This window comes from Uranotaenia lowii, chromosome 2 (assembly GCF_029784155.1).
Source record: "Uranotaenia lowii strain MFRU-FL chromosome 2, ASM2978415v1, whole genome shotgun sequence".
Lineage (NCBI taxonomy): Eukaryota > Metazoa > Arthropoda > Insecta > Diptera > Culicidae > Uranotaenia > Uranotaenia lowii.
The window spans coordinates 100,180,462-100,197,037 of NC_073692.1; the positions used below are offsets into that span (position 1 = coordinate 100,180,462).

The 16,576-nt window shown below is 40.9% G+C and overlaps 1 protein-coding gene across 4 annotated transcripts in view; it reads right to left on the bottom strand.

Moving 5' to 3' along the window:
- LOC129748792 (leucine-rich repeat and calponin homology domain-containing protein-like) overlaps positions 1-16,576 on the bottom strand; it is a 234,464-nt gene that overhangs the window by 20,099 nt on the left and 197,789 nt on the right. For 2 of the 4 annotated variants that reach the window (XM_055743545.1, XM_055743544.1), the window contains exons 2-9: positions 13,274-13,418; positions 12,501-12,870; positions 11,859-12,430; positions 11,709-11,798; positions 10,895-11,635; positions 10,723-10,834; positions 10,519-10,656; positions 3,892-3,969 (exon numbers count right to left, since the gene is read on the bottom strand). In XM_055743545.1, coding sequence (XP_055599520.1) covers positions 3,892-3,969; positions 10,519-10,656; positions 10,723-10,834; positions 10,895-11,635; positions 11,709-11,798; positions 11,859-12,430; positions 12,501-12,870; positions 13,274-13,418 — 2,246 coding nt within the window. Of the gene's footprint in view, positions 1-970; positions 3,144-3,891; positions 3,970-10,518; positions 10,657-10,722; positions 10,835-10,894; positions 11,636-11,708; positions 11,799-11,858; positions 12,431-12,500; positions 12,871-13,273; positions 13,419-16,576 lie in introns of those variants that run through there. The other 2 variants (XM_055743543.1, XM_055743542.1) reach the window with 2 other exon arrangements.

The following is a 16,576-nucleotide window of genomic DNA, read 5'->3' on the forward strand; positions in this document are numbered from 1 at the left end:
ATTCAGATTTCAGATTTCAGATTCAGATTTCAGAATCAGATTTCAGATTAAGATTTCAGATTTCGGTATCGATTTTCGACTGTTAAATAATATCTCAGATTTCAGATTTCAGATTTCAGATTCAGATTTCAGATTCAGATTTAAAGATTCAAATTTCAGGTTCAGATTTCAGATTCAGATTTCAGATTCAGATTTCAGATTCAGATTTCAGATTCAGATTTCAGATTCAGATTTCAGATTTAATATTTCAGATTCCTGATTTCAGACTCAGATTTCAGATTCAGATTTCAGATTTCAGATTCAGATATCTGATTAAAATTTCAGATTCAGATTACAGATTCAGATTTTCGATAAAAATTTCAGATTCAGATTCGGACTTTAAATTTTTTATTCAGATTTCAGATTAAGAATTCTAAATCAGATTTAAGATTTCAGATTGAGATTCCAGATTCAGATTTCAGATTGAAAATTCAGATTTAAAATTTCAGATTTCAGATTCAGATTTCAGATTAAAATTCCAGATTCAGATTTCAGATTCCGATTTCAGATTCAGATTTCCGATTTAAATTTCAGATTCAGATTCCGACTTTAGATTTTATATTAAGATTTCAGCTGAAGAATTCAGATTCAGATTTCCGATTTAGATTTTAGATAGCAGATTTCAGATTCATATTGCAGATTCATATTTCAGATTTCTGATTCATATTTAAATTCCAAATTATAATTTCAGATTTTTAATTAAACATTTCAAATTTCAGATTCAGATTATAATTTTAGGATTCAGATTTCGAACCCAAATTTTCGATTAAAATTTTATACTTCTGATCTTTTTTTAGATCTTCGATGTAGATTTAAGAATCTGAATTGAATCATATTGTAAATTTAGATTTCAGATTGAGTTAAAGATTTCGGATTCAGTTATTTATTTATTTATTTATCTATTAGTTCATTAGTTTTTATTTCAATTTTTCGAAGCGATAAGTTTTTAATTTCTGATTCCAGATTCAGATTTAATTTCAGATTTGAAGATTCTGTTTTAGATAGAGATTTGAGTCTAAAAATTCATATTTCAAATAAAGATCTCAGATTCAGGTTAAAAATTTTTAATCAGAGTTCAGATGAAGATTTCCGATTCAAATTTCCAATTTCACCGAATGAGAGTTCGATCTGATTTCCGATTTGGATTTCTTTTTTTTATTGGAAATGATTCTAAAGCATAGAATGCATAATTCAGATTTCAAACTACAGATTCAAGAATTACGAAGATGAATCTGCCTCTAAATTCGTTTCTCTAAAATAAAATTCCTTCTCTTATATGAATTTTATATTGCTAATAATGAATTTAATATTTCCGAATCTTAACTTGGATTTAAATTTTGAATTTCTAATCAATGAGATAAATTCTCATTCTAAGCAGCTCATTATTATGTAAAATGTCACTTTTTCCTTATTCCATTTATTTTTTTCGATTTTGATTGCAATTCGGCTTTTATTATCTCTCGTGATGGGGGTTATTCGCTCTTCCAATTGTAGGGTGGGGACATCAAATGTTCGAAAAAAAAAACGAATCTAAAAATAATTCAATTCAGCTCTCTTTCATCAAAACACTAAATCTAGTAATAAAATCTTAAATAAACAATCATAGTTCGTGTAAGTACATGTGTGGTTGGTTTTCGTAAGTCGAAATTAAATAAATTTTCGTTTCCGCAAATCGATAAAACTATAAACAATTGCTTAAAAAAGGGGATGTGGTTAACAAAGTTTGGTTTAAAATTCCCTTCTCAGTAGTTGGGCAACGGGTACAAGTACAAATAAACGACCGCAAACACGAACGTTCCAAGGCAAAGAATGGTCGAAATGATCGGATGGTCCGATTTATTGCTGCTTCTGGAGTCTTTCACCACGGCTAGACCTTCGTTGTCCTCCGTGCTCAAACTTCGCCTCCTGGACGACTGGTTGTTGCTAATGTTAACAATTTTTTCTGCTGATCCTGAGGTGGTGGCACCTGAATTTTCGAAAAACTCGATCCTTTTGCTAACGATCTTTCCTCCTCCTGTGGAGTGATCATTCTCGGCGCTGTTGATGTTGAAATCAACGAATCCCTTCATCGCCATATCCATCGACGTTGGAGTGTTTAGGTCATTGATCCCTGGACCGGGTGGTTGCGGATTTGTAGGCGTGAAAGCCGACTCTTCATCCAGGGAGTTCAGCGACGTCTCCGAATCTTCGTAGTCTTCGTCCTGGCGGCAACGGAACTTCCCTATATCGCTATCGTACTCGCACTCTTCGATGATCTCGTTTAGGTTTGCTGTACCGGACGATTGCTGCTCCTGGCGCCTTGCTCCGTTGAACTTGTTACTGGGAAACTTCCGCTTTCGACGCACAGCCGATGTCGATGATCCGTTCGACTGTTCAAGATCTAACGAAACCGGAACCTGCCGAGTTTCGTGCGTTTCGCTAGGCCCTCCTCCACCGCTCCCTGAGAACGCCCTAAGCCTGGCCTGAACCATCAACACATCCTCCCGCTCGGATTCTCCTCCCTGATGCTGAACTTGCTGTTGATCGAATTCGAAGTGGTACTCCAGCAAGGTGTTCGCGTTCGTTTTTGGGCTGTTGTTACGTAAATGGTTGTTCGTTTGTAGGTTATGATTGGTTTGTGGAGGATTGCTGTAATCGTTAGTGGCACTTGGGATATTGTGAGTAAGCGCATCGTGGGAGGACACCTTGTAGTTGGGCTCGAAGGCCGCCACATGACGACGATCTTCGTCGCCGATCATTTCGGTTGCGGTTTTGGTGGTTGTATTGGTGTTGGCTGCAGTGAGTGTGACTGTGGTAGTGCTAGGGTTGGCCTTGGCTTGGTTTGTAGTTGGTGGAGGAGGGGGTGGACCTGATGGCCGACACAGCGCAGATTGGGCTGCCTGTGGTTGTTGTTGACCGATCACCGATAGATCTTCGGCCCTCTGAAGCAGTGCCGCAATCGTGCGGAACATTGCCATAGGATTTGGAGGTTGGTCTACGAGTTCCGTATCTTCTTCGGTGGTCGATTCATTTAGCGACGAAGACGATCCCGTCGACGAAGGCGGAGGTTGTTGTTGAGGTGGGGATGACGCGGGCACGATGTCCTGACAGGAGCATATCAACTCCTGCAACCAACACCAATAACAACGGGAGAAAGAGTTAGTCCTCATGTGGTGTGGGTATGGGTAAGGTTGGTTGTTTTGTTGTTGTTGTTTTTTTTTAAAGATACTCGCTAAGATTGCATCTTCAAACAACAAGGGAAATTGCGCTATCTAAGGAGAGCCATAGATGTGTACACAGTCATTAAACAAGAGAACCTTACACATTTGGGACTATTTACAGAATACACAGAATAAAAAAGCCACCTTCAACTGTTTAGATTGAATTTTTAGATACAAGCCTATCCGTTTAGTTTTCGTCGACTTTATCCAGCTATAAAGTTTACGACAGCATCTATCTAATAATGGTAACAATGGTGTTTAAATCGTGTTTTTAGTGGTGTTAGTCATTAACCATCCTTCTACAAACTACAGAAATTGGAGACCGATTCGGGAAAACTATAAACTAGGTGCTGATTTTGTTTTGCTAATGATGAATGCCGATCCTTTTTTTTTGGTTTGATCAATTTTCCAAACACGGTTGTTACAATTTTCAGAAGAGAATAGATAGGAAAAGTCAAGTGTGCAACCGAAGAAAATAGGCGTTGCAAAAGAACGGAAAACGAAAAAAATGGTGAAAAACAGAAAAATTTCTTGTTTCAAAAGTAAATACCAAAGCCGCTTCTCAAGTGTACCAACAAACATAAGAGAGTGAAATGAAACACATAAAACTTGTAAAAGTTCACACAAAATGTCTAGGCTGCTAGAAACTCACCTCATCGACTCCGATCTTCCGGCAGGCATCGAGGAAATTGTCCACGTTTCGCCTGCACCGTGCCATGGTAAGCTTTGGCTGAAAAAATAAAAGAAAAAGATTTTTTATTTCGATCGATCTTACATCTTGACAATTTTTGATATTGAAAACTTTCCGAAATATTCCCTAATTTTTAAGCAAAGAAAATTTCCGAACCGCAATGTGTAAGAAGTCCGTTTTAAGAACAGATTTATTTTTCAGGTTTTGGTAATTCACGATAGAGTTGAAGAAAGATCAACGCGAAAGTAGAACGAAGAAGGTTGTTGTTGAGTGAGCCCTACAGACGAAATAATTCTCAAACGCAACACACACTTTGTAATAAGGGCAAACCGAAGTGTAACAGACCCAACGTTCAGGAAAACGTAAGCAGAACTTAACTGATCACTGGGTCAACTTTGTACAAGACTTTTAAAGACATCACATCGTTGTTATGCCTCTGTAAGGTCTCCACCAAAAAGAGATTGTGAGGAGAGATCTACAAAATACTTCACTTTGATCTTAGCCTTCAGGTCGAGAAGTTACTACCAGTAACGTGATATTTTGCACATACAGCCGCGCTTGACGGGTGTTTTTTGTATTAGTTTATTTATTTATTTATTTAGTCTTTGCAGCCATTTAGAGATATTTACACATTACAAAAAGATACTATCTTATTCTACTTTTGAACACAGCCTTAGAAATATTAAAATCAAAGTTACTAACTATTTCATTGAAACGAGCACAACATGTATCCAAAGGGTTGTTTTGTCCGTATCGGGTTCGTCTAGTAGTAAGTCTGAGGAATTCCTGCGTCCGAGTTGATCTTACAGGAGCGTTAAACGGAAGTAACGACAACAATTCTGGACAGTCAACATTATTCTGTAGAATATCAAAGATAAAAAGCCGTTGTAGAAGAATGCCCCTTGATACCAGCGTCGGTAGATTCAGCAACAAGCAGCACTGTTCGTAGGGCGGGAGGTTCGAGGCGTCGTTCCATGGTATCTGGTGCAGAGAGTATCTGAGGAAGCATCGTTGTACTCTTTCAATCCGGTTTGCCTGTACAACCTGGTATGGAGCCCAGATTTGCACACCGTATTCGACAATGCTGCGTACAAGAGCACAATAAAGTGCTTATAGGCTGTAGTAGTCGTTGAAAAATTGCGTGTTTCGTCGTATGAAGCCAAGAACCGCAAAGCACTTAGTTGTTGTAGTCGAGATATGCTGCGAGAAAGTGAGTTTGGTGTCTAAAATTATGCCAAGGTCCTTGACGATGGAATTGCGGCTTGAAGTAGTCGATGTCATTTTGTACTCGAAGTTCAAAGGTTGACGTTTACGAGTAAAAGATATAACACTACATTTGGAAATATTAGGAGCCATACCATTCTGATGACACCACGTTAGAATTGAATCGATGTCTTTATGGAGAGCACAGCTGTCAACTAGTGAAGCTATAGTACGAAAAAATTTTAAATCGTCGGCGTATAACAACTTCTCCGATTCAATGATAGTGCATAGATCGTTGATAAAAAGAACGAAGATCAAAGGTGACTTCCTTGTGGAACTCCAGAAGTGATTCGAAAAGGCGTCGAGTTCATGTTGTTTAGTCGTACCTAAGCAGTTCGGTCTACGAGATAAGAGTTGATCCATTTGCAAAGCCAATCAGGTAGTCCTATCCGACGCATTTTTTGGATGACAAATTTGTGCGGTACTCTATCAAAAGCCTTGCTCAAGTCTACATAAACTGCATCGACTTGTTGACTTTTATCCAGCCTAGTAACCAATTTCGAAACGTACGTCATAAGATTGATGGTCGTAGATCTACGTTTCATGAATCTATGTTGATCTTCAGAAATACAGTGATGCACCGATTGATAAAGTACGTCATAAACGAGGCTCTCGAGTACCTTAGGCAAACAGCTTAGAATTGAAATCCCTCGGTAGTTTTCCCCTCGATGCAAGTCGCCGGATTTGAGGATTGGAGTGATCGATGCGATTTTCCATGCGATGAGAAAAGTACCTTCCGTTAACGATTGGTTAAAGATGATTGAAATAGGTACGGATAACGGATCGGCGCATATCTTAACCAGAATTGGAGGAATGCCATCTGATCCAGGTCCTTTTGTTGCATCTAACGTAGACAGCTTCCGGAAGACGTCGTTTGAGGAGAAATTCAGCAGAGGAAGGTTGAAGTCACGATTCGACAAGCTACCTAGGTATGATTCGCATAAAGGTGGTGAGTTAGTGCTAAGAACACTCTGAAAAAATGTCGAGAATTGGAATGCAACAGCATTTGACGTTTCGGCAGTTCCATCGTTGTATGTGGTCACTTGAGGTATACTCTGAGTCCTGAGTACCCTTTCTTTGTCGAACGTATGACCAAAAAGATTAGGGATCGGTGCGAGCGCTATCCTGAATGCGATTGATGTAGTCACAGAAACTTGTCACGTGTAATGTGTTGTAGGCGCTCTCTAAGTAACGTACCTCAAGAGACACTGTCATATCATGGCCGTTGCGGAACCTTTTTCTCGCTTTCCTCAAAGGATTGCGAAGGTTACGAAGTTCGGGGTTTAGCCAAGGTTGACTTACTCCAATACGTGGACACCGTTTTTTGACAGGAAAAATATCTCGGAACACTTCATTCAATTTTCCATAGAAAGCTTCTACCACATGGTCGATTGAACCATATTAAACACTTGGCCAATCAACAGCAGCTAGAGACTCATTCAGAGTTCCGTCGAAAACCAATTCGTCCAGCATTGGTGGTGGCAATTCATCTTTAAACATAAACATCATAAAAACAGGAGGATGATGTCCATATCGACTATGTTGACGGGATCATTCATAAAAAACAGATCAAGTATTCTCATAGTTGATCACCAAGGTGGTAAATCCTTTATATGGATTGCATTCCAAGGCACAGCGAGCCACCGCCTTTCCCCAATATGCTACTCTGGGTCCATGGGTGCAATTGGTCGACTCTAGATACTATGTACCCCTACGCCGTAAAGTCCACCTTGGGCATCTGATCATAATTCCTGTACGGACCAGCAACAAAGGATGTACCCGTGATTGGCGACAAAGTGCGCGCTTCTGCGCTCATCGGCTTACTCGGTTTCAAGTCAAAACGGCAGCATACATACCCTCCCTCTTGTTACAATTGAAGACTAAGATCCTCTTCTATGAAGACTTGTGGTCTGGCCTTTACTCGTAACTCGAGGCTCGCTTTGCTCCATGACTATCGTGCGCTCCGCCTCTGTTGGAGACCACTGCTAGAGACCAATGACCTATCCTCTAACGACTCGGGATCTTGGCTCCGCTTGGTTTGGCTCGAGGCCCTCTTCTCTTTGCCCGTCTGTGTGCAGAATCGAGAGCAGTTTATCCTAGACACGCCGTTATCACAGCACACAAGGGGTTTCACGGAACTACTCGGATGATTCCGGGCGGAGACGTCATCCTACACCGACTCGAGTGACTCACCCGCCGACGACGTGAAGTGACTCTATACGAGAGCATTCCGCGGTGTGAATACTCTTTCCTCTACGAGTTCGACTGCGAAGAAGGTCATGTCTTATCCCCACAGCTTCCGTCGTAGGGTGCGCGTTCTACTCAGATACTCCGCGATGGTGGAGGTATTCTACACTGCAGCTCGGCATACGAAAGTCTTATCTATGTATGCTTTACTGCTAGGATCGGATGCACTCTATTCGAAAGCCTTCCACCGAAAGGGCATTCTACTCCGACCGTGGTCCGGTCTTGCTCCTTCCGTTGGCTGGTAACTTTGGGGCTGGCAGCCCTAGACTTTTTGCTGGCCGTGTGCCGAATCGAGAGCAGCTTATCCTAGACTCGCGTCTATCACAGCACACGTACGGTTCTTTTACGCTGACGATTCAGGTTAATGCCATCCTACCCGGCTCGAGTGACTCATCCGATGGCGACGTGAGACCACTCCACTCGAGAGTATTCCGCGGCGTGAATACTCTCCCTCCTACGAGTTCGACTGAGGAGAAGGTCATGTCTTATCATCGCAGCCTCCGTCGCCGACGGCGCGTTCTGCTTGGATACTTCACGACGTTGACGGTGGAGATATCCTACACACCAGATAGCTTGGCATATGCAGAAGGTAAAGTCTTATCTCTGTATGATATACTGCTAAGTTCCGACGCAAATTACTCAGATGCTCCCCGGCGAAGGAGTCACCCCACTCCGGTCGCGGACTGGTGCTGGTTCCAACTCCTCTGCAGAGCATTCATGATCCGGGTGAACCCATCGCTGACCACGCATGGAATCCTCAAAGATTCTCTGCACAATGTTGTCGACTGTCGTGTCTGGTACGCAGGCGGCAAGCATGTTTAATCCATACCCCCTCGAACCTCGGACAGTTGAACACTACGTGCTCTGATGTCTCAACTGTGTCACCGCAGGTTGGGCAGAATGGCGAAGCCACATGGCCAAACCGAAGGTACTGCGTGAAGTATCCGTGACCAGCCAAGAATTACCTTATGCAGAAATCCACCTCTCCATGTCTCCGATCCATCAGGGATCAAGCGATTGGTCCACCGTCTGCGTTCCGAGCTGTCCCACTGGTTCTGCCGGTTAGACATCGAGGCGTCTCTGCCATGTTTTCGCACATCGGGCATGTGCCTGTGCTTGTAGCAGAAGATATCTTCCTCTAACAATACCGAGATGGGCACACTCAGAAAAATACTATTATGTATGCCATAAGATTCTCTTATGAAGTGGCGCCATAAGAAAAATTAATGAAATTCATAAGATTGTCTTATGACGCGAATGAATTCTGAAGATGAACACCTACTTCAATGAGAGGTTGTTGTTTTTCATAAGAGATTCTTATGGAAACAGTAAATCACTTTCTAATAAGAAAAATTCTAAATATTTCATGCTGAAAACATTCACTTTATTGTTTGTCAAATTTGTTGAAAATTGAATCATTTATGGTCACCATCAGCAGCGCATCAACAGACGGCTCCATCAAATTTATTTTTGCCGCATCTTAATCTTCGACCTTTCGTTTTTTGCCGATCAGCTTGCTGAAAAGTAAACAAATAATGTAATTTAGTTTACTAATATATTAAACGATCACACCAAACCCATCAAATCAAACTTACCATTCCGAAGATAACAATAACATTTAACTATGGTCAGTGATTTAACATTGAAGGGAAACTATATATAATAACTATGAACTGGCGATTGCTTCGTACTGTTAGATGATGAGAAAAAAAAACTTATGCCATGAATGAAAGTGTTCATTATTTTTTTCACAAAGCCGTTTCTTCTATTTTTCATAAGAACATCGTTTGAAAATTGAAAGAATTCCATAAGACTCTTATGAAACATTATTTTACACTCTAAAAAGCGGTTCATACGATGCATCTTATGAAAATTATAATAAGAATTTGCCTGAGTGCATGATCCCATGCGCTGATAACTCGAAGGTTCATCAACCGCTGCACGCTGCAGAGCTCCTGTCGATTACACTGCCTGCTCAAGGCTGCCTTCCAGGCTCCACACCACAAAATGGACGAAGTCACGCCAGGACTCTCTACTGCTGCAGCGGATCGCTGAGTTGTTCAAAGAGAAGGCTACTGTCGCTATTGCCGCTTTTTTGCAGACGTAGTCGACGTGGGCCGTAAAACTCACCCAGTCGTCGATCACCTCAAGTACTTGATCGCATGCTTGGATTCGATTGTGCACGGTCCAACTGCAATCGTCTCTGATTGTGCTGAAATCAGGTTTGTGATCAGGAGTGAATCCCGCAAGTCTGACTCCCGTGAGGAGACGCAATCTGAGCAGTTCGGCGTAAACGATGTTCCACAATACCGGGCCAAGTATCGATCCATGTGAACCCCTGCCGAGACACTCACTGGTCATATATGGACTGTAGTTGGCGGTAACGAAAGTAATACTTCACCAAGCTACAGATATATGTCGGAATCCTTATACGAATGAGCGACGACCAAATCGCTGCCCAACTTACGCTATTGAAGGCGTTCTTCACGTCAAGGGTGACCACTGCGCAAAACCGGTCTCCTCTCCTCTTCTTCAGCCTGACATCGTCTGTCCCTTCGATGACTAGTCGAATAGCATCCACAGTGCTGCGGCGTTTCCGAAAACCGAACTGTTTATAGGATATGTCGTTCGCACCCTGTGTAACCTACTGGAATTTTATGTGCTCGTCAAGTTCGATTCTATTCTATTTCGTTTATTTATAGAGGATTTAAACAAGCTTTGTCATTCGTCCTCTACTCGTCAAGTATCTTCTTAATTACTTTCAAAATAAAAGACATCAAACTGAAAGGTCTATATGTCTTTGGTGCGGAGCGATGTGGAGTGGAGATCTTCACCAAGGCAGAAGTTATCATTTGTTTTGCTTGCTGAATTTGGATTGCTACAGTTTCTTCTCAAATGTACTAATTGCCCAGTTAACAATTCAAAGTGTAAAGATTACGTGTGATTTGCGAGGATTCCTATTTATAGTATAAGATTGCCATGGGTGCACGGTTCTACCGAAGTTCGTTCACTTTAAAATTCTTCGTAAAATCGTAGAATAAAAAAGAGAATCTACTAAATTTACAACGTAATACTCACCACCGCCGGCGACGGCACGTGGATGCTGTTGACTGACCGGGGCCGCACGTGATTCGCCAGATGACACAGCACCACCCCGTCGGTCAGGGCCGGAGCAATGTCCTCCGGCAGGGTCATCTTCAGTCGCGCTTCAATTATCTGTTGAATTGAGAGAAGTTTTTGGTAACTTTTGATTAATCTTTCTATTTTTTAGTGAGATCTTACATGTCGCAACTGATCGATCAGTTCGGTTTCCTCCTTCTGCTTGTCAAACTCCCGACGCATCGTAAAGCTCAGCTTATCCGTCGTGGGTACGTCCCGATTCCAGGAGACAGTTCTGAAAATTTAATTTTAAAGTAAGTGACTGTTTCAAAAACAAACTTAAACTTGAACTAACTTATTTGTTTTCTGCCCCGGTTTGCCGTTGTTAACGTAACCGACCGTTGCGGTTAGGGGTTTTTGGTTCCCATTCGGGGAACTACTTCCCCCATTCGCGGTCGGTTTCGGAATCGACGAAGGAACATTGTTGTGGGACAATATACCACTGGAAGCCTTACAGGGACTGTTGGGTTTCACGTAAGCGTAATCGGTCGTACAGCTACTGTTGGTTAGCGGAGTTTTTACAGGGGTTCCGTTGGCGACCGGAATCTTGCCATTGGAGGCAGTGTGATTTCCGTTCAGATGCGTCGGCGATTGGCTGCTGGATTGATATGTGGAGGTAATATTTCGTGATGGAATGACCTTTTGAACGGGCCTCTTGTTCGGGGTTGAAGAGGTGCTGTTCGTTGTGCCAGTGCCGGAATCCTCGAATGGGGCAACGTTGGCGTTTCGGTTTGGCGATAGTAGTGGACTAGAGCTGTTGCCCGGATTGAACGTGGCCGTTGTACCGCCGTTGTTGGCGTTGATTTGGTTCAGCTTGTGGATGTTACCATGATGAGGTGAGAGTGGTGAACTTTGGTTACTGCTACTGTAGACGGAAGGTGAAGGTGTGGTCGCTTGCGATTTGTTGTAGGGGGAGAAGTTGCTCAGCGGAGAATCTGCCGTCGAGCCTCCACTGTCCGGGGTGTGTGCCTGTTGATCTTTGGGTCGGTAGATGTCACTTTGAGCCCGTTGCTGACGGAGCGCTTCCTTGTATTCCCTGAGAAAGTCGGAAATTAGGTATTAATTGAAGTATGAACCAAAACTGGCATTGAACTGCTTGTAACACAAACCTATAAGTTTGAATATTTCCTAACGAGCGCATTTTATCGTCAGCCTTCATACTATCAGGGGTAAGATCTCCTTCCGGTGAAATATCGTTACTGTAAAAAATCAAAACATCAGCTAAGAGTTTTCCAGAGGGAAAAGAACAAAGAACCAACCTATTATTATTTGCTAGCTTTCTCCGCTCTGCTTGCTCCTGCAGTGCGACACCTCTCCTGAACTCCTCTTCCAAGGTTCGTTCCCCAGATCCGCCGCTTAGTAAAGCTGAAAACCCGCTTCCACCTGTGGTAGACGATAACATATTAGTAGAACTATGGCAGGGACTCGCGGTCGAGTTGCCCAGTGCAGGTGGTGTGGGTGGTGGCTTCCCGGTCACGAAACCGGTGTGCAACGGAACGGGTGACCATTTCGGCGAATAGGTGCCACTACCATTTCCGGTCGTTGTGCTTGTGCTATTGCTTGTGCTATTATAGTAGGATGTGCTAAACTCGTGCGGTTCTTCCTGAGACCAACGCTTACCATCGAATCCGCCATCACTGGTACTGTAACCGGAGTCTACGTGAGCTCTCCGGTTCCGGCTGTTGTCCAACAAGCTGCCGGACGAATTCTTCGATCCCAGGGCCGACCTCCGAAGGGTGGCGTGACCATCGAGGCCACTTTTGGATTTTTCCTCTTTGGTTGCGGCCGTTTCCAGGAATTTGAACACGTGAACTAAGCCTCGGACGCATAACTGCAAAAAAAATTCCGATTAAAAAATCGTAAAACTATTCATCGAATCATTTTTTTTTTTCAATACTTACACTTGCCGGTGGTGAGGTCAGCGGGTTGTTGGACAGCTCCAGATCCACCAGGGTGCCCATGAGTCGCAGCTCCACCGGCAGGGTGGCAATTTTGTTGCTGCTGATGTCCAGGAACACCAGCTGCAGACAGGTGAGATCCCGGGGCAGGTACACCAGCTGATTGTTCCGGAGTGTTAGCGATCGCAAATTCCGGAGGTCGCCCATCCGGGGAGGAAGATGTGTGATCTGGTTGCAGGCGGCATCGAGCTCGGTCAGTTCCTCCATCCGCCCGAGCTCGTCCGGGAGCGTCACCAGTCGGTTGTTGGAGAGGAGAAGCACCTGCAACGGCAGGAAGCAAATCTCTCTCGGTAGCACCGCCAGCTGGTTGTTCCTGCGAATGATTTGCGTATGGTAATTAGTTTAATTAATTGGACTCAACACTCGAGCTGCCTCCTTCCGAGATTAACATGAATAGCATCAACTGTTCTGTGAAGACGAACGATTCCATGTTTTACGCTTTGTTCATCATCGTGTAGTTGGTCATGGGATAGTGATTTTTCTAGGCCATCACGTTTTTACAATCAAGCTCAGACATCGTGTTGTTGTTTTTTTTTGCTACATTATCGACATCTGTTGAGTACTTTTTATTCACTGTTTGAATTCTTACAACCATAATCAGAACTTTCAGATAAAAAGACACAACTTTATCTCAAGTTAAAAATATGGAATCTTTTAAATCATAAATTCCCTCCGTTAAAATGTTCATGACCTTTTTCGGATCGATCGATACCAACCTTAGATCTAAGTATGTTAGTGAATGCAGTCCGCGGATCGTGTCTGGAATCGAGCGGATCGCGTTGTGAAAGACGAGCAGCCGCTCGAGAAAGGCCAGCGATGTGATGTCCTCGGGCAGTTCGCAGAACCGATTGCGGGATAGATCTGTGGGAACGAGAGCGCGGAGGAGAAAAAGAAACAAAACGATGGATTAGTTTCGGTCAATACTTTCATTGTTGTGGTTAGTAATGATCTGTTATTTTTTTAGCATTTAGGATAAAATATGGGAATCTATATAAATTATTACTAAACTTTTGGCATATTTTTGTTTTATTAAAATTGTAAGCTTTTGAACAGATTTCATTGACGAACTTTAAAATATCTCAGCATTTAAATTTTATTAGCTAATCAGCTAGGTGTCCAATTGAATAACTATGTAAATTTGAGAATTTAGAGATGATTACCTACATTTTTCTATAAATTTATTCAAATGACAAATTTTTCGTAAGTTTCCGCAACATTGAACAGGATACATCAATAAAATTTTCAAATATAAACCTTAAAATACAGGTAGTGACATGTAGTGTAGTGGTTACGGTATTTAAAACAAATAATAAACACGAATTGAATTCCAGGGCCCTCAGAACCATAGGGATTTAGGTGCTAAATTTATCAAATTTGAGTCAATAATTGAAAACGATTCTTTGGGGTTATTTAAATTGGGATGAACTTCAGATTTCAAGTATATTTTCCTAATTTTTTTGTTTGTAAAACTACTACTTCTACTCTTAAAAAATTTACGAAAAATCTTCGAAGTGTGTGTTCTCGAAAGTAGCGTTCAGATGAGATTATTATTATTATTATTATTAATTTTTGGATGAATTTTTTTAACACATGAAACACAATTTATAGATTCAAAGTAAAAATACAAAATATGAAAAAGAAATTCTTCCAAAAAAAAAAATACAGAATAAGATATCTCTGTTTAAATTCCCAATTTGACATCTGGTTTAAAATTCACAGCTCAGAAGTCAAATTCATGAAAAATTGAACTCTTAAACAAAGGACGAATTAGGGTGAAAAAATTGATAATGCCTTTGAAACATATATGTTCAGAAGGGTGGAATGGTTGTATGGAAAAAATTTCATGATTGTATTTTGAAAATCGACCATATACCTACATTTGGTAGATTGGCTCAAAAAACTGCCCTGTACAGGATTTGAACTAAATCGGACTTGATTTAGCGCTCAAAGTATCGTTTTTTAATGAACATATGGTAGGTTTTTGAAATTCGACATGGTCCTTTTCGGTGCCACCATATAAGTATAACGATTCTAAAAAAATAACCCAAACATTTCCAAGGAATTCATAAGTAAGTTAAATTTAAATTCACTTCCGAAATTCAAAAATGATATTTTCACTTTGAATTCTAAAGTTCGCAAATAAATGCAGATTCTCCATATAATAAAAAATGTTTTTTAGATAAAAAATACTGTTTTTGAATATTAGGGGAGATGAGGGCATAACAAGCACCCAGGGCATAATAAGCCCTCCTTTTTTCTACAAAAGTACGTATTTTCTTAAACAAATTTTCTTAAGGACTTGTTTCATACTACCTATAGTATTAATTTTTCACCAAAAAAGAAATACCCTTTTCATCTTTACAGAAATATTAAATAATAACCAGCTAGGTTCTCAAGTGATGAAAATATTATAATTTTTGAGCACCACCAAATAAGCTTTTATGACCTTTAAATCATATTGATCTGAAATGTACGCACTGCAACATGATCTACATAGGGGAGATGAGGGCATAACGAGCACCCGAGGCATAATGAGAAGTCCATTTTTCTACATAAGTACGTATTTTCTTAAACAAATTTTCATGAGGACTTGTTTCGTACTACCTATAGTATTAATTTTTCATCAAAAAAGAAATATCCTTTTCATATTTACAGAAATATTAAATAATAACCAGCTAGGTTCTCAAGTGACGAAAATATTATAATTTTTGAGCACCACCAAATAAGCTTTTATGACCTTTAAATCATCTTGATCTGAAATGTATGCACTGCAACATGATCTACACATTGTTTCTAAATTTTCAGAATCATAAAATTTTTGATTTTTCACTTTAATCAATTGTAAAACGCGTTTTTACTTTAATTTGTTCACTAGAGGCGAACAGAGCACTTTCAATGAAGGCATATTGAGCATTTTCTGCCGGAGAATCTAGCAGCGAATTCAACTCGATGAAGTCAACTGAATAATAGAGCTACAGCTTAACTTGTATCGTCTGACCATTTGGCCTATTGGTTAGATGTCGGAGAGATAATCAGTAGACTCGAGTTCGATTCCTGTCCGAGGGGATTTTTTTTTTGCACATACCATTCATGATTGATTTTTTTTATTGTTACATTATACGGCTAATAGCATCAAAGCATCATCCGTCAAACAAGACACCAGAAACATAATGTATGAACATGTGTTAATTCTTCGAATTCTACAAACAGACCTAGATTATTTTGTTTTTGCTTTGTTTGATGAATCTACGCCTCACCGTTTAGTGCAATCATGATCATAAATGATAAATGAAGAAAAAAAAAATCCCCTCCACCAGGAATCGAACTCGAGCCTACTGATTATCTCTCCGACATCTAACCAATAGGCCAAATCGTCAGACGATACAAGTTGAGCTGTAGCTCTATTACTCAATTGACTTCATCGAGTCGAATTCGCTGCTAGATTCCCCGGCAGAAAACGCTCATTATGCCTTCATTAATGGTGCTCATACTGCCTCGGGGGGTTTCTCATTATGCCTCTACAGTGACTGGTTTTCAGCTTTCGGCAAAATTTTTTAAAATGCATTTTTAAACGTTTTTATCTACTTTTTCAAGTTTCATCCAATTAGACAATAGACTATTTGAGTGTCGGAACACGAAACAATGATGTAATTCACATATTACAGCTGTTCTCTATGGTTAAATAAGCATTTTCCTTAAGGTGCCCATTATGCCCTCATCTCCTCTACACATTGTTTCTCAATTTTCAGCATCATAAAATTTTTGATTTTTCACTTTAATCAATTTTAAAACGCGTTTTTACTTTAATTTGTTCACTGGATGCGAACAGAGCACTATCAATGAAGGCATAATGAGCGTTTTATACCGGGGAATCTAGCAGCGAATTCAACTCGATGAAGTCAACTGAATAATAGAGCTACAGCTTGACTTGTTTCGTCTGTCGATTTGGCCTATTGGTAAGGTGTCGGAGAGGTAATCAGTAGACTCGAGTTCGATTCCTGTTCGAGGGGATTTTTTTT